The 25875-nt window shown below is 36.8% G+C and overlaps 1 protein-coding gene and 1 long non-coding RNA gene across 4 annotated transcripts in view; one reads left to right on the top strand and one right to left on the bottom strand.

Moving 5' to 3' along the window:
• The window catches only part of Tmem135 (transmembrane protein 135), a 254888-nt gene that overhangs the window by 111908 nt on the left and 117105 nt on the right, over nucleotides 1–25875 (top strand). For 2 of the 3 annotated variants that reach the window (XM_031387279.1, XM_031387277.1), the window contains exon 4: nucleotides 1227–1260. The exons of the other annotated variant lie outside the window; for it this stretch is intronic. In XM_031387279.1, coding sequence (XP_031243139.1) covers nucleotides 1249–1260 — 12 coding nt within the window. In that variant the 5' untranslated portion in view covers nucleotides 1227–1248. The remainder of the gene's footprint in view (nucleotides 1–1226; nucleotides 1261–25875) is intronic. 3 annotated transcript variants of the gene reach the window in all.
• Nucleotides 24894–25875, bottom strand: part of LOC116102543 — an 86451-nt gene continuing 85469 nt past the window's right edge. The window contains exon 2 of the long non-coding RNA XR_004123216.1: nucleotides 24894–25508. This is a non-coding gene — a long non-coding RNA (uncharacterized LOC116102543). The remainder of the gene's footprint in view (nucleotides 25509–25875) is intronic.

The following is a 25875-nucleotide window of genomic DNA, read 5'->3' as shown; positions in this document are numbered from 1 at the left end:
CTTTAGTGATAAGGTACAAGGGAATAAAAATTATCTAGAACTCTAGTTTCCTAAATTTATTTCATTAAGTCTTAAGCCGTACTGCCTATGTGTAGCTTTAGAAATATTCGTCTTAGCTATTTTTAAATAATAAACAGTCAAGAATATATATGATTATGACACAGTTGCATCTATTATATTACATACATAATTGCAAGTGTGATAATGACAACTGTGATATGTAAGCCTGGCATGATAGTTACATGAAGGTGATGGATGTTAGCAACTTGTTTTACATATGTAGTACTTTTTGTCTGGGTCCTGAAAGTGCTTGTCATTCAGATCTCAGTGAAATTTTGAATTTTCTGTTTATTATTTGCACTTTCCCCCTGAACTCTTATTAAAGCATAAGACTTTTTCTTTAGAAAACAGAGTGTAGTTCTTTTATTTCTCAAATGCACCAAAAAAAAAAAAGGTATTTAAAAGCTGCCATTATTTTTGCATTTTTACCCAAGGTCTCATTAAATGTGTTCGATAAAAATATTTTTTGCTGTAGCTGTATTTAGAGAACTTTTGTTCTCCTTTTCACAACCTAATGTGCTTACTTAATGTGTGCTTACTTAATGTGGTAAATGGGAGGGTTTGTAATCAGTTACAAATGGATTATAGTTTCTTATGAACAAGTTGCACAGTTGGTTTTGTACAAAATAAACAAGATAATCTGATGTTTTGATAAAATTGCATTTTAATTGTTCTGGCCTTGACTTTTTGGCAAGGTAAATTCCTTAGAATTTCTTCTTACTAAATTATGGACCCTCTAGCACAATCAGGATCTAGCAAGTTTGTGTTGGAAGCATCAGCAGCTCTATAGGCCTGCTTACATCTAGACATTCGAGACCAGCCGGCCAATATAGACTTCATCTCAAGAAGGGGAAAAATCTCTAACATAGAATAGAGAGATTTCAGTGGGCTCTCTAATAACAAAGTGATATTAGTGTAAGATATGTAATGACAAACAAATAGAATCTTATTATGACTTATTATATTACTAGAATGACCTAGAGAATCAATGTAGGATCAGCTCAGCACATTCAAAGCATAACAACACAATTTGTTTACCTTCTAATACATTAGCATTAGTGTGACTTTAGTCTCCTGATAATTCTTTTTGATAGATTTTTGTTAATTATAACTGATTAAAAAGTCAGATCAAAGCTTAATCTTTCTTTTTTAAAAATTATTTACAGGAGAGGGCTGCTCACAATTTATATGGCCAACTTGGTAAGTAAAGGGTTTTTTTTTCTTTTTTCTAAATTTAAAAATTTTCCGTAGGCTTTTCTTTCTCTCCTTTTCTTTTTCTTTTTCTTTCTTTCTTTTTTTTTTAAATAGAAGAAGGAAAAACTTGAATTTGAGCATTTCCTGTGTATTTCAATGGCTAGTGCTGAATGGCTGGGAGAGAACCTGATACCACTTCATTAGTTGGTGTTACAGTGACTCACTTATTTGAGAAGAGAATCAACTCACTGTCATCTGCCCTTCAGCATTCTTCTTTTCTAGCTTTAGATCTTTGATGGGTTACAAGTTTGTACCTGTATGTCCAGCTCTCTCATCCCCTGTTTAGTTTCCTACTCTGCCTGTGCTGTTCTTTTAATGAGAGAAATGAGTTAAGGATGAGTTCTCATGATAAACCTTTAACATTAAAATCTGAGTGTGATAACATAATCATCTAAATTCCCAAGTCTGCAGGAATGTATCATAGTGCACATATAATCCAGATGCTACTGTGTGTTCACCAGTTAACCTTGTCATAGCATTCTTTCTTTTTTTCTTAAGTTAAATTATTTTATTTATTTATATTCCAAATGTTGCCCCCTTCCTTGTTGACCCATCCAGAGTTCTTCATCCCATTCCTCCTCCCCTTGCCTGTGAGAGGATGCTCCCTGCTGCACCTCACCCTCCTCCTCACAGCCCTCTTTCCTGGGGCATCAATCTCTACAAGAGGATTAGGTACATTCTCTCCCACTGAGGCCAGACAATGCATTCCTCTGCTTCATAAGTTCCAGGGGCCATGGATCAGCCCATGTATGCTCTTTGGTTGGTGGTGGCTTAGTTTCTGGAAGCTATGAGTGGTCTGGGTTGGTTGATATTGTTGTTCTTTTAATGGGGTTGCAATTGGAACCCCTTCAGCTCCTACAGTCCTTCCCCTAACTCTTCCATAGGGGCTGTAAGTATCTGCATCTGACTCAGTCAAGCTGCTGGCAGAGCCTCGCAGAGGACAGCCATGCTAGGCTCCTGTCTGCAAATACAACACTGCATCAGGAATAGTGCCAGGGTTTGGTGCCTGCCTATGGGATAGATCCCAAATTGGGCCTGTCACCAGATGGCTTTTTCTTCAGTCTCTGCTCCATTTTTGTGCCTGCATTTCATTTAGACAGGAGCAACTCTGGGTCAAAAAATCTGAAGGTAGGTGGGTGGCCCCATCCCTCCACTGAGGGCCATGTCTATGCTAGAGGTGGTCTCCTCAGGTTCTATCTCCCCACTGTTGGGCATTTTGGTTAAGTTCATCCCCATTGAGTCCTGAGATTCTCTTATATCCCGGGTATCTGGGACTTTCTAGAGGTTCCCCTCCCCCCCAACCCCCCACAGCTGGATATTTCCATTATTTTTCCTGGTACTCTGGGCTTCTCTCCTGTCTCCCCCCAACCCCCAATGCCTGATTCTGTCCCCATTTTCTGTTCCCCTCCACTCTCCCACCCAGGTTCTTCCCTTCCTCTGGCAACCATGATTATTTTGTTTTCCCTTCTAAGTGGGATTGAAGCATCCTCACTTGGGTTTTCCTTCTTGTTAAGCTTCATATGGTCTGTGAGTTATATTATAAATATTTTATACTTTGTGGCTAATATGCACTTATCAGTGAGTATGCACCATGAATGTCTTTTTGAGTCTGGGTTACCTCTCAGGGTAATATATCTAGTTCCATCCATTTGCCTGCAAAGTTCATGATGTCCTCATTTTTAATAGCTGAGTAGTATTCCACTGTGTAAATGAACTACATTTTCTGTATCCATTCTTTAATTGAGGGACATGTGGGTTGTTTCTAGCTTATTATGAATAAGGCTATTATGAGCATAGTGGAACACATTTCCTTGTGGTATTGTGGAGCATCTTTTGTATATATGCCCAGAAGTGGTATAGCTGGTTCTTCAAGTAGCATTATTTTAAAATTTCTGAGGAACCACCAGATTGATTTCCAGAGTAGTTGTACCAGTTTGCAATCCTGCCAGAAAGAGTGTTTCTCTTCCTCCACATCCTCACCAGCAGATGCTGTCACTTGAGATTTTGATCTTAGCCATTCTGATTGATGTAAGGTAGATTCTTATGGTCATTTTGATCTGTATTTGCCTGATGACTAAGGATGTTGAACATTTCTTTATGTGCTTCTGAGCCATTGAGATACCTCTGTTGAGAATTATTTGTTTAGCTCTGTATCCCATTTTTAAATTGGGTTATTTGTTTTTGTTGAGTCTAACTTCTTGAGTTCTTTGTATATTTTGATCAGATGTAGGGTTAATGAAGATCTTTTCCAAATCTGTAGGTTACCCTTTTGTCTTATTGACAGTGTCCTTTGCCTTAGAGAAGATTTTCAGTTTCATGAGGTTGTATTTGTCAATTGTTGATCTTAGAGCCTGAGCCATTGGTGTTAATTTTACTGTGTCTCTGTTTAGTTTGTTTCAATGAGTTGTTGATTAGTGAGAGTGTGGTACTGAATTCTCCTACTATTACTGTGTGAGGTTCAATGTGTGTTTTCAGCTTTAGTAAAGTTTCTTTTATGAATGTGGGTGCCCTATCATTTGGTACATAGCTGTTCAGAATTGAGACTACGAAGTGTCCTTTCCATCTCTTTTAATTACAGTTGATGGAAAGTTTATTTTATTGGATAATAGAATGGCGACTCTGGCTTGTTTCTTGGGACCATTTGCTTGGAAACCTTTTTTCTAGCCCTTTACTCTGAGATACTGTCTGTCTTTGTTGCTGAGGTATGTTTCCTGCATGCAGCAAAATGATGGATCCTGTTTGCATGTCCAGTCTGTCAGCCTGTGTCTTTTTCCTGGGGAATTGAGTCCATTGATCTTGAGAGATATTAAAGACCAATGATTGTTAGTTCCTGTTATTTTTGTTGATGGAGATGATATTATGTATGTGGGATTCTCTTCTTTTGGATTTGTTGTGAGATGACTAATAAATTATATTTTCTTGGGTGTAATTGCCCTTGTGTCGTGGTTTTCCTTTCAGTATCCTCTAGAAGGCTGGATTAGTAGAAAGATACTGTTTTAATTCTTTTGTTTGTTTGTTTGTTTGCATGAAATGCCTTGGTTTCTCCATCTATGGTGATTGAGAGTTTTGCTTGTTTTATATAGTAGTCTGGGCTGGCATCTGAGGTCTCTTATGGTCAGTATAGCATCTGTCTAAGATCTTCTGGCTTTTAGCATATCTCTTGAAAATCTAATGTGATTCTCATAGGCTAGCCTTCATACATTACTTGGCCTTTTTCTCTTACAGCTTTTAATATTCTGTCTTTGTTCTGTACATTTAGTGTTTTGATCATTATATGGTGGGGAGTATTTTCTTTTCTGATCCAATCTCAATGTTCTGTAGGCTTCTTGTATGTTTGTGACCATTTCTTTCTTTATATTAGACAAGTTTTTTTCTGTGATTTTGTTGAAGATGTTTTCTGGCCCTTTGAACGGGTAATCTTCAGCTTCTTCTATTCCTATTAGGTTTGATATTTTCATCATGTCCCAAATTTCCTAGATATTTTAGGTTAGGAACTTTTTGCCCTTTGTATTTTCTTTGATCAATGTGCTGATATCTTCTTCTATGCTATCTTCCACTACAGAGATTCTCTCTTCTGTCTCTTATAATCTGTTGGTGATGCTTGCATCTGTAGTTCCTTTTCTCTTTTCTAGGTTTTTCATCTCCAGGGTTGCCTCCATTTGTGATTTCCTTATTTTTAGGTCTTATACTGTACTGTTCAATTCCTTTAAATCCTGTTTGATTCTATTTTCCTGTATTAAGGGATTTATTTGTGTCCTCTTTAGGGCTTCTTCTACCTGTTTGCCTGTTTTTGTTTTTGTTTTCCCCCCTGTATTTCTTTAAGGGAGTTATTTATATCCTCCTTAAATAAAAGCCTCTATCATCTTCATGAGATGGGATTCTAGGTAAGAATCTTGCTCTTTGGGTGTGCTAGGCTATCCAGGACTTGCTGTGGAAGGAGACTTGGGTTCTGATGGTGCCAGATTGTATTGGCTTCTGTTGCTTATGTTATTGCACTTGCCTTTTGCCATCTGGCTTTGGTGTTAACTGGCCTGGTATCTTGGACTGGAGCAGGCCTCCTTGGAGGCAGGTTGAGCTATGTGACCTGGGTTAGAGCAATCATCCTAGGAGTTATGCAGTTTTGTCTCTGGTTAGAGCAGGCCTCTTGTGTCTGTCCTCTTGTGTCCCAATGTTCTTGTGTTCCTGGTTAGGGCAGGCCTCCTGAGAGATAGGGTGACTTTGGGGTCCCCGTCAGGCATGTTGATCTATATTACTGGTTATGGCAGACCTCCCGGGAGACAGGTAGGCTATGGGAGCTTGGGGTGGAGTTGCATGGACAGGATCACAGATTTGCCATGGGTTCAGGTGGAGGGGCAGAACGGAAGGGGGATGATGCTTGGCCAGAGTGGGATAGATTCCACGACTGCTGGGCTCTGGATGGTGAGGGAGCTTCCCAGCTGGCGTGGGTATTAGGGCAGGCGTCTCACCTGTGTTCCTGGTTATGGCAGACTTCCTGAGAGATAGCTAGGCTATGGGGTCTTTGGGGGAGGGAGTACAGGCTGAGCAATCTGGTAGGGGTTCAAGTAGAGGTGCAGACTGGAAGGGAGGTTAATAGCTTTTTCTAATAGTTGATAGACACCATTCATTAGTTTAACTGTATTTCAAGATGTATTTTGTGTCTTCATTTCCTGGCAAATTGCTATTACCTGGCAAAAGCCATGCGAGGAAGAAAACGGCGTTTTCTGGCTCTTGGTTTGAGGGGACGTAGTCCGTTTTGCTGAGAAGGTATGGAGGCAGAAATGCTCTGCCACATCTCATCTCATCTGCTGTTGGATGCAGATAGATGAGTGCTGACGATACTCTGCTAGCTTTTCCCCCTTCCTCCCTTCCTTCTTCCCTCCCTTCCTTCCTTCCTTCTTCCCTCCCTCCCTCCCTCCCTCCCTCCCTTCCTCCCTCCCTCCCTTCCTTCCTTCTTTCTTTTCTTCCAACTTTTTTTTTGTGTTTGTTTAGCCCATGACCCCAACATAGAAAGTGGTTAGTTAAATTTCTCTGTAAACATGTTCGTGAGCAGACTCAGAAGTATGTCCTTTAAATAACTCCAAATCCAATCAAGTCAACAGGGATAAAGATCCATCACATGTATGTAGTAAATTTGTTAAACCACTTTGGCTTCTGGTGGGTCACGTGTGGGCTGCACCTGCTGTTGAAAAGTTCTCTGAATTCTTGAATGAGAAACAAACTCCACCCACCCCAGCTAATTTTGATATGCCTCGGCTAGCTAGCTCAGTGGTTGGGTATTTCTGATCCACCCCGCAGCTAGCATACATCCTCCTCTCTTAAGTTTTCTGAGTCAACTTGCTAAAGCAACATTTCATCTCTGCCACTCCAGACCCTCATTGGAGTGACACCTAGGACCACTTCCCAAATTCTTACAAGGCTTGTTGCTTTCTTTCCTGCAGGCTTTTAGGTCTAATTCTCTGCCTCCCAGTCATGGTGATTCTCATCTTACTCTCCTCCTTTGTTTTCTTGCCAGCACAATCTAAAAGTCTCACCTCTTCCATACTGCCTAGCCATTGGCCTTTGACAACTTTATTTCCCAATCAGAGCCAACTTGGGACAGGCTTTGTTTAGCGTCTGAATGCACAGATTCCCGTGTGATTCTGGGAGCTGAATTAAGACATTAGAACCAATCCCCAACATATGTACAAGTTCATTTTGGTGGAGGATACCGTTCAGTACAGTGCTGCTATGTTTTAGGTCACTGTGCTGACTGCTTGTAGTACCCATGCTTATGTAGTTTGCTGATTGGTGAAGGAGGCCAGTGAAATAATAACAGATGCAAAGGGCTGAAATGCAAACTATGTGCACCATAGGAGCTGTAAGAACAGTGTCAGATTGTTGTTTCTTTTTGCACATATAAGCTATGCACAGAAAGACTTGCAGGGTCTGTGCGATGTAAGAGGCATCATGTATCAACAATAAAGCCCAGGCTCTGCAATTGGCTAAATCATTTAAAAACGTCTACTGTAGGAACTTCAGTGTTCTAATTTCTTTTAATTGACATGAAAAAGAAGTTTCAGGACACCAGGAAAGCACAGATCGATTATAAAGTATTAATTTTTGTCTTTACTCTTTTGAAAAAAGTATTCTTCTAGTCTGTAAGCTCTGTCCAATCAGGGGCTTTTCCTGTTTTATGTCTCATTGTATTATAATCATGTAGGTCCAGTCTGACATGAGTAGAATTTGCTAAATATATGCTGAGATAACAATAATCTTGCTGGGTATAGAATTCTAGACTGGCAATGACCTAAAGATGCTAATCCCATTTTTTTTTTTTTGTACAGATACCTTTTAGAATCTGTTATCAATTTGGATTTATATTTTTAGGAAATCTTTATTTTTTCCTTAGTTTTTAAGCTTTTCCTCTAAGAACTATCCTGGAAGGGATGTAGTTTTGTTTTGAGGTCAGAACTTAGGTTGCTTGTTTAGTTATACACCACTTTTCCTTGGTCTTTGTATTTAAACCTTACTTTTGTCTCCATGTTTTCTTATTTATTCTTTAATGTTTTTCACTTTTTCTTCTCTGCTGAATCTCGATTGTATTTCATATCTTTGCCTAAATTTAATTAATCTATCTAACTGTGTGTTTTTATTGGGGTCTTTTTAAATGTGCTGCTTAGTTCATTTAGCATTCCTTTGAATGACTTTTTTTAATTTAAAAAGATGATACATATCAGATATAATAAAACCTGGAAAACATGTCTAGTAAAATAATCACCTAGCAAACAGTGTATTTCTTATTTCTCTCTTTAAGTCCAGCAGGGGCTGGCAGTATAGTGCAAGCTGGCGTGAAGGTTACTGTGTGTTCCAAGCTGGTCATGAATTCTTAATTCTTCTGTATTAGGCATCCAAATGCTGTGGTTCTTGGCATACATCAACCCTAGCTGTATTACTTTTTCCATTGCTCATTGTTTATACATTTTCAGTTCCTCATATGATGATTTTATGTGATTTTTTTTGACTAGAACAAATAACATAATTCAGTCTTTACTTTTGAGTTATTGATCAAATATAAATTATAGGCAGTTGCAATAGTTAAAATTGTAACTGATAATGCAGGTTTACTCTGTTTCAGACAGTATTAGTTTTAAAAGACAACAGTTCTAAAACAAATCCAGTTATACAATTTTTATCGGAGATTAAGACTTCATTACATTTTGCTGTTGATACACTTACATTAATTGTGATTGTGTTCACATCATTTTCTTAACACTTTAGAGACTTTGTATCTAAGCTGGGTCTAGATCAACACCTGGTTCTCTCTAACACTTTCAGTGTCTGACCTTGGGAAGAACCTTTGTATTCTGGCTCTGGGCCTTTCATACAGTTCTTTCCCATTGCCTCTGCCCTTTATTGGACTTGGCAGCTTAGGCCACTCCTCTATGTAAGTATGGCTTCTTAGCCTTCTCTTCTTTTATGACATGGTAAGTTGGAGCAATCAGAGTAAATTCGTGGAAAGTGCACTTTCATGGACCACTAGCAATCAGTTGTCTGTAACTGGAAGCAGCTGGAAAATAAATGAATATGAATGCATTTTGATATTCTCAATGAAAATATGTCCTGAACCGAACTAGCTTGGTCCCAAAATGTCTGTGCTGTTCACAAAAAAGTGTAGAGTGACACATAAATCAAAATATAATGTTAGTGTTTTAACATTTTGTGGTTAAAGTATCATAGTTTTGCACATTTTGTGAAAACATGTGACTTTAAGCAAATTACAAAGTTGTGTTCTTAAGACTTGGAAGTCTCGGCTCTTTCTGCTTCCTCCATTCTGCCCACCCTAGCGAAGGATACAAGCAGTCCCCTCTGTGGGACCTTGGCATCCACTATTCCTAGTCTGCAGTGTCTGCATGACTTGCTGCTTCCTCCTTTGAGACTGCTGAAATGACACAGTTGTAAGGTCTGGCATCTCTGTTCCACATAGAGTAACAGCCCCTGCATGTGCACAACCCAGCACATGCATTTTATTTGTTTCCCCATGGAATTTGCCAACATTGGAGTTTTTGTTTTTGTCTTCCTGTCTTACTGTCTTCCCGTCATTTAAGTTTGATGTCAGGTTTGGACATGGCTGTAACAGGAGATGCACCTTGCAAGTGCTGCTGTGAATGGATTTGGTAGATGAAGGGTTTGTTCGTCACAAAGAATAATATAGGAGGGATTTATTTCAGAGTTTGCTATACTTACCCTATGCTAGTGTGATATGTTGATTAAAAGATGATGAATACTAAAAGCTGGCGATCAGCTTAAACTGAACATGAACTTTCTACTTTGAACTTGGGAGAAGAAGGCCATGAAGCTATGGCATCAACACCTTACTGTTGGCCTAGAGACTGAAGTGTTACGTTCCTAAGTGTTACTAAGCTTTGTCTAAAGATTGGGGCAAAGGGGAACAATGAGAAATATATTGAGCATCTGCAAATTAATTATTTTTATTAGCTAGTCCACAAAACCACAAAAGTACGATGTGCTAGTGTGATATCGTTCATGAGAGTGCTTGTACTATGCATTTGGGTCTGAATGCTGATTGCTGTGTTTGAAGTGGTGCTCCAGGCAGTAGGTGAAGAGATGTGAACTCTGCCTGGGAAGGCTCTGCTGACATTTGCATTGTAGAAATGTTCTCCATGAGCACCCATGCAGCTAATCTTAGTACTGACAAAATTTGTTCCAATAGGTTTCAGTTACTAAAATATGAGTTTGTATGGCTTTAATAATAACCATTAAATATAGGCTTACAGCAGTAGAATTAATATTTGTTTAATTCTCATATATTATTTAATATATACTTAAAAATAGTGTTTTCTAGGTTTCCAAATTGACACGAATATTTGTCAAAGGTCAGGTTAATAAAAGGCATATTAAAAATTATAAAATAAATAATCAAGTATTTTCTCTCACATCTTTACAAAAAATAAAATGATGGAAATTTTTTCTGATGCCAAAATCAGTTCTCCCTATGAGTGTCAGCTGCTGAGATTCTGCTTTGCCGCATTGTACTGTACAACACATGTTCTCCTTGAGCTATGCTTGCATGCACATGAGTTTTCTGTATTACATTGTTATGCCAGTGACTAAGGCTTCTAGTATTTCAAGATCATCATTTGCATCAGGTGTTTAAGAAATGTCAAGTCTTATTCTTTAGTTTTAGTTTAATTCTAAAAAGAATATTTCAGATGTGAAAATACAAAGAAGTTTTAAAGGACTCAGGATATTTAATGTCTGACATTCTTTTTCTTAGAACTAATCTAAACTGAAGAGTAAGACTTGACATCTCTTATAACACCTGGCTAGCATATGATGATTTAGATTGACTTCCAAAAGGAAACTTTGCTTTGCTTTATAATTTCATTTTATGCCATCAATCATTTAATGGCGTGTGCATTTTAAAGTTGTAAAGATTCATATACATATGAGTTTGTGTGTGTGTAGATTCTTATAGCACTTACTTTTCCATGTTAATCATGCAGCATCTTTGATTAAATCATCTGTATTTAACATTTTAAACATGAGGTTTATAAATGTTGACACAAGTTTTGTTGTAAGACCACTTCAGTTCTTAAATTTAATTAAATTTAACAAATATTATCAGATGTGCTGGGCACATGAAGATAAAAAAGAAATACAAGACAGATTCTGAAGTAGTTAAGAGAAACTTGGTAGATGAATCTCAAAGAAATAAGAATGTTAAATTTAAAAAGCTGTGATAAATATCTCAAGTTGCTCCCCCAAATATTATCTCAAATTGTTCCCCCAAGCCTTCCCTATTGTCCCATGAGCATCAAACATCCATCCAGTGGTTTACACCAGAAACTCAAGAATTTAACACTTTGCTTCCCTTTACAGTTCTATAGTCCTTACATCCCACTGTGTGGGGGCTGGGGATTGAACACAAGTCATCAGGCTTGGTGGTAATTCAATGCATAATTATGACTAGAGCTTAGGAGCTCAAGTACTCATGAAAAATTCTCTGTTGAATGAATAAAGAATAAAGAAGGTAGGTATTTTTAGATCATGTTTTCTATTAAGAGGATGAAGTGTTTTGGAATGTGAACAAACATTACTTTGTATTCTAAGAGATCTCTGCTTCTGGTCTGTGTGGCTGCTTGGATAATTTCATCATTCTAGGAACTTTATGGGTGGAGATTGAAATCCGAAGCTAGTAGAAAACCTATTCTGACTGGCTTGGCAGTTTAGTATGGGGTCAGCTGAACCTGTGGTGAAATAAAAATGCAGTTTTCCCTTGGGCATGTATTATCACATACAGTTTTTGTATATCTTTGCTTTCTCCTTGGAGTGGAAAGATGTTAAAATGCATGTGAGATGAAAAAGATCAAATGTAAAGAAACTCATTAAATAAATGAATATTAAAAAAGGTGATGTAAAGAAGAATTGTATATGGGCTATAAGTAAAAATTGCAAAGAAAAATAGTACATTTTTTTCAGAAAGGAATGAGGTCAGAAAGGAAAGACAAAAGCCTAAAACAAACTAAACCCTGCCCCCACCTGGCAAAAAACCAAAACAAAACAGTGGAGAAACAGTTTGTGTTGACAGGTTAAAGAGCATGTTAGGTTGGAATGTTTGTTGAATTGCCCCTGTAGCACCATTAGGATATGGGCCTCCTAAGAGTTTAGGTCACTGGGCCCTTCCTTACTGAAGGAGTAGGCTCATGGAGTGTGTTTGCTCCCTTTGCTGTCTGTCTGTCTGTCTGCCTGCCTGCCTGCCTGCCTGCCTGCCTGCCTGCCTGCCTATCTGTCCTTCTGTCTGTCTACTCTCTCATCTGTCTGTCCTCTCTCGGATGTGATATCTTCTGATGTGTTATGATGTATCCAGAAGGCCTTGCAAATGTCAGGTTTTTTTTTATTTTTGAGACTATAATTTACTTATAACATTTTCCCTTCCTCTTTCTCCCTCTAAACTCTCACATGTACCCCTCCCTGCTCTTCTTCCAATACAGTCTCTTTTTTTTGCACTATTTGTTGTTGTATGCATATGTGCATGTGTGTGTGTGTGTGTATGTGAAAAGCATCTGATCAGTCCATGTCCTGTTCCTTGTATGTTTTCAAGGCTGACCATTTGGCACTGGAAAATCAGTTGCTTTGCTCCTCCCCTGGGCAGAGCTCCTCCCCTGGGCAGAGCTCCTCCCCTGGGCAGAGCTCCTCCCCTGGGCAGAGCTCCTCCCCTGGGCAGAGCGTCTCTTTAGTTCCCAGCCTTCCTGAGTGAGGCTTTTTGCACTTTTCTATACATTATGCGTGTAGCTTCTGACATTCCTAGGAGATACACTCTTGCAGCTTACTTCTTGATCCTATGGCTTTTATAGTCTTTCCAGTCCCTTTTCTTCAATGTTCTCTGAGCCTTAGGTGCAGAAGTTTCTTGTAGAGAAATCTTTTGGGATGCTGTTCCACAACGCTTCATTTTGTTTGTGTGTGGCTTTCTGTAGTTGTCTCCATGTGTTGAAAAGCTTCCCAGCACCTAGACCATTGAGGCACTAAATTCCTGTTCACTATACTTGACTAGTTTTGGGTTTTGTGTCTTAACATAACAAAACACACCAAACAAGGGCTGTAGCTCCTCATCACTGTGGGTACCACTTGGTGTCCTGGGCCTAGTTGGGCTGTACTTCTCTCTCTCAGAGCAGGAGGCTCAGAGACCTTTCTACTGGCTGCTGGACATGAATGTCTCATTCTCTACTGGACAAATGAGGTTCACTGCCACAGCTAGCTGATGAACCCTGTGACCTGGCCCTTGGGAGTGAGGGAAGAGTCACATTTTCTTTTTCCTGTACTGTTGGATTTTGGGAAATGGTAGGAAGAGTTAAAAGGAAACTTAATAGTTTATGGGTATAGTGAACACAGGTTTATAGGTGTGTGTAAAATTTATTAAAATATACTCTTAAATTTTTAAAAATTTTAAAAAAAATAAAAATATGTATTTATTTAATGTATGTGAGTACACTGTTGTCTTCAGATACACACCAGAAGAGGGCATCTGATCCCATTACAGGTGGTTGTGAGCCACCATGTGGTTGCTGGGAATTGAACTCAGGACCTCTGGAGGAGCAGTCAGTGCTCTTAACCACTGAGCCATCTCTCTAGCCCCAAAATATACTCTTAATTGTAGAGTTTATTCTTCTAACTGATCAATGATGGTAAAAATTTTCTTCTTCTTTTTTTTTTACAGTTCTTGTAGTATCCTAAAGTTTTTCATGCTCTAGCAAAATATAGCCAGCTTTTGGCAATATCGGCTTGGTTATTTAGTTATTGGTCATTGTTACTATATTGTATGTCGGGTGGCTTTTAAATCCTCTGTGTTAATGCGATAAAGAAGCAAACCATGTTGAGATACATTTACAGGAATGAACAACAGGATAACCTTTCTGTCTCTTGACACCTGCTTTTTGTTTGTCAGTTTATTCAGTCTAGTTTTTGTGTGGAAGATGGCTGTGCAAGCACTCAATTTTACATGGTAGGTTTGTAGCCTCAGAACGACCTGCAAATTCAATCTGTTTCTTGCTGAGAAAACATGGGCTTAATGCAGTTCATTTGCATTCATCATTCATGACCTCCTTGAAATCTTGGAGCTGTGGATGGAGGAAGTCTCTCAAGGAGAGCAAAATTCTCTAGGATGTTCATTGGGATGGTGCAGTACATGTGGGAGGTTACAGGAGGGTTCCCAACTTACATGACAGCAACCAGGGAAGACTGAAGCAGTTAGGAACGTGGCTGGGCATCAAATGAATTCAAATTTCAATTCTAACTTAATGTTTCTGAGTTACTGAGGTAATGAATCATTTCTTGGAGTAAGAAAAGAACAAAAAGTACATTTGCTTATTTACAGATAAACTTTTAAAGGACTATCTATCTATCTATCTATCTGTCTATCCACTTATCTATCTACTTACCTATCTACCTACCTATCTACCTGCCTACCTTCCCACTCACCCACCAATCCACTCACCCACCTACCTACCTACGTAGATCTATCTATCTTTTACTAAATCTGGATAAAACAAGTCATTGCTATTCAGCAAGTATTTGGAAGGTATGTAGACCAGCACTAGGAAGTGATTCTCAGTTACAAGGACTAATGTTATGCTTACTTCTTTATTTCTCTCTCCCTGCACTCTCTAAAGAATCCACAAAATGCTCTTGAAGGGTATGTGGGTTTTTTTTGGGGGGGTCGTTAAAAGTTCAGCTTTAAGATACTTAATACATGAGATTTTTAAAAATTTGTCTTTATTTTTTGGGATTTCTTTCCTACCTTTGTAATTTCATGTTAATGATCTGAATGGTTTGTGTTTGTTATTGAATTATACTTCATAGTAATAGAACCCAGTTTAATTATTGCATTATAATGTTCTTCCCAATATATTTTTGTGTTTAACATGTCTAAACAACTTTGTTAAATAGATCTGACAGGTTTTCTTATTTTGTACATAGATAAGAAAACTGTATAGCGGGGTATATGCAGTATTTAAGTTTCAACTGGTCATGTATAAGGTGCTGAAAACTCAGGTATTGATACTAGGGTTAGTGGTTAACATAGGCTGCTCTGTTCTGTCTAAATATTCCTTAACACTTGAGACTTTTAAAAATATGCGAGAGCAAGACATGATTCTTAAAACAGCTGCAGCATAGAACTTGTTTCATTTATGACCTTTAATTAAAGTTATATCTGGGGTTCTGGAGTATAATAGCCATGTTTTAAAAAGTTTTGCACCAGTATACCAGCCTTAGGCAGTCTCATGGGACAGAAGCATGGTTTACCTCTCTGTATTAAACCATTTTATGCCACCACAGTCTAAAAGGTAGACACTGCTGGCACATTTAGGGATTAAATTATTTCCATCATGTGATTAAAACAAATGGAAAAATAACTTATTTAATTAATGTTCATGTACTCAACTAGTAAATTCCTGAAAATAGCTTATTTTGTAGCTCTTAATAATATTCCAGGTGCTCTTATGATTTTTATTTATCTATTTTGATGTAGCTGTAATTTAATACAATATCTAATGATTCAAATATTAAATACTTTATAAGTAGAAGAATGGTATACATGTGCCATATTCTGCTTTTGTTGGTGAGATACAAACTCTGTAATTTAATGTATCTTCTTTATTATCTTGAATATACAAATTATAATACTAAAGTCTTCCCTTGGAAAAATGTGCAGAAAATGGTAAAAACACAAATATATATCTTAAAACACTATATTATCTGTTTGGTATTTTGTAGGAGTTATATAGTGATGACTCATAATATCGTTTAGCTTATCATCATTTGCTAAACGACATGTGAGAAGAAGGATATATTATTTTTTTCCCTTACTTGTATTTCCTTGTGGTATTTATTGGGATGCCTTAACAGACTTCCATGGAAACAGTAAGAATTCAAGATAACCCTAATTACATTACTTAATGGAAATGGGTTATTGCTTGTGTAATACTTAGCTTCTGGAGTTTCTGGTACTGGTACATTGTAATTAGTTTAATAAAGTTGTACAGTAATTAGTTTAATAAAGTTGTACAGTGAAGAAATTTAAGGAATATTGAGTTTAAAGTTTAGGTAGTAGTTCATTTAGAATGTCTCAGAGGCAAGCTATGTTTTAATCTCCAAAAGTGATTAACAAAGTAGAAGATTAAAAATACCCACCCACTTCAATTTTTAATATGTCATTTGATAAAATGTCACTTTACACTTTAATGTCCATTATTTGCTAGAAAGTTACAGGATTCAAAGAAGCATTCCTTTCTTTTTTCAATCTTTCTTTTTTTTTGTTTTTGTTTTTGTTTTTGTTTTGTTTGTTTGTTTGTTTCTTTGAGACAGGGTTTCTCTGTGTAGTCCTGGCTGTCCTGGAACTCACTCCATAGACCAGGCTGGCCTCGAACTCAGAAATCCGCCTGTCTCTGCCTCCTAAGTGCTGGGATTAAAGGTGTGTGCCACCACCGCCTGGCACAAGCATTCCTTTTCATGAAATTTGATCATGCATTTATGAGGGACTGTTTATTTGAAGAAATATAGAAGAAAAAAAGTAAATGTTTGCTAAGAAATAGATAAGAAACAAAGTAAATGCTTGCTAAAATATGTGCAGTGGCAACATAAGCAGAGTCTTGTCTTAGGTTTGTTTTAATCTTTCTTGGTAGATGATTAATAGGAACAGTAGTATAATAAGGATGTTTCTAATATCTGAAAAACGTAGCAGCAACCTGATACAGGCCAAGAGACAGACCAGGAGGACAAGTGGAAGGTCTGTTAGTGTGGGCCCAGAGACCACAATTCTCTTATCTCTTTCACACCTATTTGTTTCCATGTAACCTAATTACTTGCATCTAATTTGCTGCTCTGGGAACTTGGAGACCCTGCCAGTATTTCCCAGTGCTACTTGAATGTTTTATTTCTGTGAAAGATGTCTAGCTCCCACCTCTTACTGGCTGTACAGTGATCTTGGTCAGATCATTTTACTTGCCCATATTCTAAATTGTTTGAAGTGTATCATGATAGTGTCCCATGCAAAGAAACTTAAATAACATAGGCAAGTCTTGACAGCATGCAGGGCCGTGCCAGTCACTGTTTGGTTTTGTTGTTGTATGATGGTCTCAGTCAAGTTTGTGAAGTCTTCATTGCATGGATGATAGTGTCTGCATTTTTAGGATAGGTATGTATTAGGAAAGTACATACCATGAAGGCATAAAACATTCTTAGATTGAGGCCAACATCCTTATATCTTAATATGATTTTGTAATACCTGAGGCATTGAACTAAATTTATGTCCTTTAGGCACATTTGTTTTAACTCTCTAGTTCCCTTGTCTTTTTATTTGCATAGACACATAATATGATGATTAAAAAACAGTTGGTGTTCTGTTTTTATGATTGTAGTAGTTTGAGTGAAGTGAATATATGGTTATTGGTGTTAGGTAAATTGTAAATGTCAAGGAGTTTAAAATGTTATATAACTTTCTAAACCATTCTTCAAGATTTAACAGATAGATGTTTTTGATAATTGTATTTATTCTATTATGGAGGTAGAGTAGAGGAGTTGAGAGCTTTTTCTCATGACAAATAAATGCATATTTTAATCCCTTAATAATTAAAGTTTTCTTATGCTATTGATAAAATACAAAAATCATAATTTTTCAGACTATCTTGTGAATATAATTGAGGTTTCCTGCTTACAAAGCAAACATGGCCAACAAAGAATGATAAGCTAATCAAAGAAAATGTGAGACATGCTTAGTTATATCTGCATGTGAAATACAGATTGTAATAGTGAGAAGATTCTGTATAACAGCAAGCTTGGCCATTAAAAGGATACATCGTGGAAGGAGATTGTACAGGTCCATCATTTACTACTTCTGCCTGTTAACCTGTCCCTTCAAATCTCAATGACATGGTAGTGAACACGTTAAAAGGCATGTTTGAAGGTAATAGAAGAAACCAGAAACTTTCATGAAGCTGAAATCTGGAATCCTAATAGTGTCACCAGAAATAAAAATCCAGAGAGGGATAAGGTACATTCAAGTGACTGTTATAAGAGGTTTGGAACCAGTCTTCTTGTTGGAACTCTTTCAGGCAGTCTAGAGGCTCAGGAAGGATCAGGACACATTAATTAATGGGATGTATCTGGAAGAGTGGAGTCATTCCCCTCAGGGATAGGAGGGAAGAGTTGGATGGTGCAGAATAACTCCGTCCAAGAGTAAAAGGATTGAAGGATTTAAGCAATTGGAAAGTCTCCACCTCAGCTTGCTTATCTGCTCTTGTCTCATTCCAGTAGAGTGAGGTTTGCCAGTCTCCATTCCAGCTCATGTTTAATCCCAGTTTTCCTTTCTTTAGAGGAAAGTTAACTCCATATGTGCAGTGGACATTTTATTTTACAAATTTACATTCAGTCATGTACATGTGATTGTGTGTATCTCTTTAATTTTCACCTTAAACCTGAATAGTCAGTATTAAGAGACATTTGAAGAAAATCAAACATTACAAAACAGAAAGCTATTGTTGAGTAAACATTTGATTTTAGAAAGAAACCTCATAAAATCCAGAACTATGCTAATGTCCCTCATCAAGTTTTCAAATAATTTTGAAAAACAATATCATTATTAAACAAGAATATAATAAGCAGGTTGCAGAAGTAAGTGATTTAAGTTCTTAGATATAAACAAAATTATTGATTAAAAACAACCATGACAAAGAGGATGAACCATAAAACTAAAGTTGTTGCTGTGAAAGTAGAAGATAGGTGGAGATGTGAAACACTGAAAGATTATGAAAAGATAAGCTAGACTAGACAGAGGTGAAATTTAATGAAGAGAAAATAAGATAGTCAGATAATTGGGTATAATTTCCTTGAACGAAGAAAGCCATTAGTTTATACATTGTAAAACCCACTGAACGTTGAACAAGATGAATGAAAAAAAGCCTCATTTGCCACATTCTGGTGGGGTTTTAGAACTGTAGGGGTGGAGGAATATTTTTGTAAGCATCCAGAGAAAATACAGATGTAATCAATTAGCATCAGCAAGTCCTGAAAAACAATGGTGGGATGGCTGTAGTTCTGAAGGCAGAATGACCTGGGATTCTGTGCGCAGTGAAACTGAGTCAAGGATAGGCATTTCCAGACATTGCAGATTGCTCTTCACGAAGTCTTTCTTGGAGAAAAAAATAAAAGTAAAATCAAAAAGCTCACTTGAGAATCCATTGTATAATCACAGTCCTTGAGGCTGAGGCAGAAGGATCACCAGTGTCAAGGCATCCAGAGAGCTATGGTTTATTGCTGCTCTGTTTCCTGCCTGTGGTGTGAAGCTGTAGAGTATGTCTGTAGTCATCTTTGCTTTTAGACTTCTGCCTTTACATTGCTCCTGATACTTTTGATACTTTTGAGGTCTACAAATTGTATAATGATTCTATTAGAATGATGTTTCTATTAATATTTTGTATCTAGCTAACCTTAGATAACTAAATTTAGAAATACTTTTGACTAGTATATTTGTGATTCATTTTCTGGGAGTATTGATTTATAGGAAAATTTTACTTTATTTTCAAATTTTTCTTTAGTGACAAGTTTTATTCACATAGCATTTTCAGTTAATCACACACACAAAAGGTAAAGCCTGCCACATTTAAATTCATGATGAAAATGTTGAGTCTTAATCTAGATTTGCGAGAATGGTATGGCATAGTCTTAAAAGTTTATCAACTTTAAATTTATTGGTGCAGAGTTTGTCATTTGAAATTTTTTTTTATCTCATGTCATTTGTGTGTATGTGTCTGTGCAAGTGCATACATGCTGCTCCTGTGTGCATGTGGAGGTGGGGAGCAGCTTGCAGGGGTCAGTTTTGTGCTTCTATGTGGTCCCGGGACTGAACTTAGGCATCAGAAGTGTCAGCACTTACCTACTGGTTCACCTCATCAGCCCAAGTTTTGTTAAACATACTAACTGATATATATCTTAATATTTTTGTTCCTTTAGCATTTAAATCTGTGGTTTAAAGAAGAGACTTAAAATTTACTTGCTAGTTGTTAGTCTTAAAGAAATAAATGTTCATTCTGTGATGGTTTTCCTCTCTTCTAGTCATTGATGTATATATCACATGCATAAATATGTTTATATATGGCATAAGTACATTCCTCACTGTAGTTTGGAATGTAAAATTCTATTTTTTTCTGTACTTGGAATTGACTGAATTCATTTGGGTGATTCTTGGCCGTTACAGCTTTATTATGTTTAAAATAAGAAAACAGTGACATTGAAACCTCCTTTCTCTATAACATGTGGCTTCAATTTGCATTTTAATCAGAGTATGGAAGTCATTACTCTGACATCTGAAACTTTGGTAGCCATAAAAGTTATCACTCACAGGACAGCAGACATAGTTTATTTTGTGTTTATTACTGGGTGGCCCTTTTGAAATTTTCCTGAACCTAACTGAATCCAGATATTAGAAAATTAAATTAATTATTTAAATACCATTAAATCATGACATTTATCTTAGATGTATTTAGCTGTCTTAACTGGTTTGATACAAGTGAATGTTTAGTTTTACAAAGACTTGCAGCATGCACGTTCAAGACATCTACTTGATAGTATTTCCAGAAGATTTCAAGTGGATATTTTCTGCTTAATTTTTACACAATAAAACAAATCATTAGTTTTATTCTTTCCATGATACATAGTTTCTTTATAACTGATGACTGATGTCATATAATTTACTTTACAGACCCATCAGACTATTATTAATAATTTCTTTGTGTTTTTCTATACTTTCAGTAAATCTTGCTCTGTTTCAAAACTTTAAGCCAGTTCTCATGATAAAAGTCTCTAGTTCCTTGTTGTCCATTCATTTACATTTTTTAGTCAGCCACTACATGGGCATATTTCCTTGGTATCCAGCAGATCTTAGAAGCTGGTCATTTCTGTTCTAGGCATTTAAACTCAGGCCTAGGAACAGGCAAGCCTTTGTTTTTAGATTCAGATGGTTGGTTTTGCTGGCTATGTAGGTCATGTGATCTATATGTCAATGATCTATATGTCCAGCATAGGACAAAATGCCCCTAGGGGGGAAATATATATATTTATGAATGAACATGGCTGCATTCCAATAAACTTCGTTTATGGACAGTGAAACTTGAAATTTTATAATTTTCACGTGAAGAGAAATAGCATCCTTTTGTTTTTGATCTTTAGGGGTATTTGTGTTATCATCCAGGGCTCTCATAGCAAATAACCACACACATTAAATGGCTCATGACAACAGACATTTATTTCTTCTTGGTTCTGGAGGCTGGAAGCTAAAAGGTACATGTTGCAGGACCTTGCTTTCTCTGAGGTCTCAGTTTGGGAATCCTCTCCACATTGTGGCAGCTTCTGGTGGCTTCTTGCAATAATTGCTGTTGTCTGTCTTGTTTTAAATTTTAAATTTAAATTTAAATTTTAATTTTAAATGCATTGTTTTAAATCTCTGCCCGAGTCATTCTACTGTCTCTTGTTCTATGACTGCATGATTCTGTAAATGAACCCCCTTTTTTTCTCACATAAGAATTCAGTGAGTCATTAGATTTAGTGCTCAGCTCAGCGCAGTGCATCTTTAACTTTTACACCTGCAGAGATCCTCACATTCACATGTCCTAGGATCATATTGTTTCATTGGGATAATATCTAGCCCAATAGCCAACTTTAAAAATAATATAAAAACTATTCTTTGTGTGTGAGCCTTGCAGAATACAAGGAGAACAGTCTTGCTCATATATTTTCTGACTTCTGCTAGAGTTGACTTTTATTTATTCTTATTTATTCTTTCATTAAACTCATATTCTAATTTGGAAACAGGGTATGAATTAAAGTTTATTGAGGCCTTATTGATGCTTTGTTATGTTTTTAATGTTTCATATTGTTTAATTTTCAAGTAGCAGCTTACAAATGATGATATTACTGAATTAAGTCACTGAGACTCACATTGCTTAGGTAGCAATAGTAAATCTAAGACTTGAATCCACATTTGAAACCAAATGATAGTAGAGTTTCTGTCTTGTACTCTCTGTGTAGTTTCTTTCTGTAGCACTTGATGTAGGCCTGTGTCCTGGTTACATAGAGCAACTCTGAATTCATTTCTGTTTCTGTGTTCGAACACCCTCACCAGTGCAGCTCTGAATTCATTTCTGTTTCTGTGCTCAAACACCCTGGCCAGTGCAGCTTTGGAGAGGAAAGGGCTTAGTTTACAGTTCTAGCTCATAGCCCTTTGCTGAGGGAAAGTCAGGGCAAGAATTGAAAGCATTGCATCCATGATCTGTAGTAAATAGAACAAGTGCCCATGCTGCTGGTTTGCTTTTGCTTCTAGCTTTCTTTTGTTCTTTATAGCTCAGGACCTTTTTACCTAGGGATTAGTGTCACCCACAAGGGGCTGAATCTTCCTGTAACAATTAAATGTCAAGACAGATCCACACAGATATGCCTACAGACTAAACTGATGAAGACAATTACTTAAAACACTTCTTTCCAGGGAATCTTAAGTTGTATCAGGTTGATAATGGCAACCATTATAATCCATAATTCTTAATGTTTTGGTTTATCTTTTCATGAGGATGATTTCAAGTCCCCAGTGTCTGGGCTCAGAGAACAACATGTGGGAGTTGGTTCTCACTGCCATTATGGATCCTGGGGATAGATGTCAGGTTCTTAGGCTTGTGTTAGATGCCTGTAACCCATTGGATTAATCTAGCTGGCTTAGAACCCAAATCTTAAAAACAAACAAAACTTCTGTGAGAGTATTTCAGGAGGGTGAACATAAATTCAAGGTCTTATATGGGAAGAACTTGGCTCATTTCGTTATACTCAAAGTCACTGGTAGGCCTTGACAGAGTGATGTAAAATGAGATTAGAAAGACAGGCAAAAGCCTGATCATATTTAAGACATTGGTGGCCTTGGTAAAGTAGTTAGCTTTTTGGTGTAGGAAACCATTGGGCATTAAGGATGTAAGATGATGTAATGCCACTTGTATTTTTATAATAGTCATTTCAGCTAGTAAGGGAAGAAATAACTAGGTTTGTGAACAGTTGTCCTAGAAGCCTCCAGTCCATCTGTTCTCAGGTACTTCTATGAATTGTAAGAGACTTAAAGCATTTGTATATAAATGTCTTATGAACTAAATTTGATTGAGTTTCACAGATGTTTATTTAGATAAAAATACATTTTGACTAACATGTACGATTTATACTAATGTATTTTATTCTTAACAAAACAAATTTTGCAGTCACTTTCTGGAATTTATACTTTTCTTTTTCTGTCACTTCCACCAAGGCCTTTCTCAGGTTTCACAAAACAGTAGTGTATTGATATCTGTAGTACACCACACTCCAGCACATTTTTGCGTGTAGTTGTGAAAATATTAGAATTACTTTTTTTGTTAATAGAAATTATCCTGAATTGTATGCCAGTCCCTTGTTGGTTGGAAAGGACGTATGAATTATAGCTGGAGTTACATTAGCTGTTCTAACTATGGAAACACCTGTGAGTGTTAGGTCATGTTAGGGGTCACAAGGCAAGAAGGGTTGTACCTGAGTTGCAGATGTATTTGAGCAGCTTCAAGTTCATTACAGTCAGAGTCTTTTAAGTTAGAACATTTTATGAATGTGGTTTGAACTTTTATAATATAAAGCATTATAATATGTTAATTCATAGTATCAATAAAATGCTTGGTTTTTCATCTTGAAAAATAGGTTTTAACATCTTTATTAGTACTCTATTAAAACTTGATTTTCATAGCTGTTTTTTAGAAGTCTATATAAATGTTCATTTTTATATATGAAGTAGTATCAGAATATATTTTTTATTTTGCCCTTTTAATATCTTTTAAGTTAATGACATTTATCTTTTCATTAAAAGTGACTAAACAGTTATTACTTAATCATGGGAAAGTTCATATGATATACCTTGGCATACTTTGCTTTTTTTTTTTTAAAGATTAATTTTGTCAAAAATGTATAGATTTAGAAATGCTACTCATTTAGTCTTTATTAGCACTATGCACATATGTATATATACATATATGCATTGTAGTAGAAAGGAATTCATTGACTATATTATAAGTCTAATATATTTAAAATACATGTTTTTGTGTTATAAATTGTTAGAGTGAATTCCTATCAATGCTAGAATGTGAACATTTAATAAGACTAGAAGGAAATATCACATTTAGAGAATATTGGTTTTAATTACTAAGTAGACATACTGTATGTCTTTATAAAATTCTCTATTCTAAATTCTTGTTAGTGTAATTTGTGGTGGAAATAAGAATGACAGCGAGGCAGACTCCATGCAGGGGATGGTGGAAGGTACTGGTGATGGAGACTGACTGGAAGCTGACCTTCATCTCAGGACCTCAGGTCGAGAGGGCCGGAGGTGGAAAAGGCTGAGCACTTTAGGATGCCACAAGGGGCAATTTCCATCTCTTCCGACTCCTGTTCACATTGTTAAGTACATAACAAGATAATCTTGTTCCTGTGGCTTAAGGTAAAGAATTCTCTATTGCATCGGTATGAATAGGCAGTGAAACAGTCTGGAATAGTGTTTGAGAGAATGGTTGGCATTGTGTTGAGTTAGTGTGAACTAACCATTTAATTGCCACAATTGCAAATTGGCTTCAATTAATACCAACAATAAAGCCTCTGTTCATTCCCCTTGCTCTGAGTGGCAGCCTCGTGGCCTGCGGCAGCCAGCCTTGGTGGGCTGATGAAGACGCATGGCCTTCAGACTTTGCCACCTATGTATTAGTATTGGGAACTTTACTGTTCTCTCAGAGACTTCTCTGTTTTCTCTCTCTCCCCCATTTCCCTACAATATGCACTTTGTATAATCCTTTAATACAGTTAGCAGTGAATGGTAGCTTTAGTGGAGAAAGTTAAGTAATTAACTAATAAACAGGTATTTATATATGCAGGCTACTTTAACACAGTGATGAGTGGTAATTTAGTAGAGTATATAGGTCTGTGATTAAGTAATTAACAAATAAATATGTAAGTTTATGTAAAAATAAATTCATATAAAAAGGGCCGTTTAGGATGTTGCTCTTTATTTAGTCTTCAGTAAAGTAAATTTTCTTGAATTCAAGTAAGGACCCCAGACACTCTTCTTTCCTACCTTGTTGGGTTGGATATTCTAAATTGATAGGTGAATTGTTTCCCTTTTCAGCATTTATCTTATTTCTGTACCTCTAGGTACTTATCCTTGTAAGTTTCATATGTTTAGGTATTCTTGAACTTAATGAAAAATGAATGTCTAGCAGAAAGCAATAATATAAATGTGGTTTCAGACTGTCAGAAACAATGCAAGTTAGGGAACTGGTGTTGGAGGCAGGCAGGCGGGAGCAACTTGTAGTATTTCTTACATTCAAATAGGCAAACTCTACTCCAGCTATGCAAATGAGTACCCCACTATCTGCTTCTACCTCATCTAGAACCTTACTTTGGCTTTTTTATGTCCATTTCCAGGTTGTTTTGTTTTGTTTTTAAATTTGTTTGTCCTGAATTGATAGAGAATTGATTGTAGGTCTGATTTGTAGTCTAACGAAACTCTTGTTTTCTGGTTTCTTAGTTTTCTGTTAACAGCATTAGATCCCATGGATATCCAGATAAGATGGCAGATTAGCTGGATGGGTAGGGAGGATCTGGAATGCAATGGAGAAAATTTTCATTAGACTATGTGATATGAAAGAAATTTCTTTAATTAAAAAGAAAATAGAGAAGTCACTTCTGTGTGACTCAGTGAAATAAAAGTCAAGATGAGACAAACAGCCTGTTGGGAAAGAGCTAAAGAAAAAAGAATGTTTAGATGTGATTCACACTATAGAGGGACATGAGCAGCCACCATCTGAAGACCTTCCTTAACTCAGGCCCAGGTCAGTGCTGAGTCTTTGGGTGGCATTCCTCTGTCTTGGACATGGGTACCACTAAAGCACCGAGCTAGAGAGATGGACTAGGAGGCAGAGAAGCAATGACTACCTGTAAGTGGAATGTTAGCTATAGTAGATTAGG

Source organism: Mastomys coucha, unplaced genomic scaffold (genome assembly GCF_008632895.1).
Source record: "Mastomys coucha isolate ucsf_1 unplaced genomic scaffold, UCSF_Mcou_1 pScaffold21, whole genome shotgun sequence".
NCBI lineage: Eukaryota > Metazoa > Chordata > Mammalia > Rodentia > Muridae > Mastomys > Mastomys coucha.
Note: the sequence above shows the minus strand (reverse complement) of the source record. Positions and strands in the feature narration are given on the sequence as shown.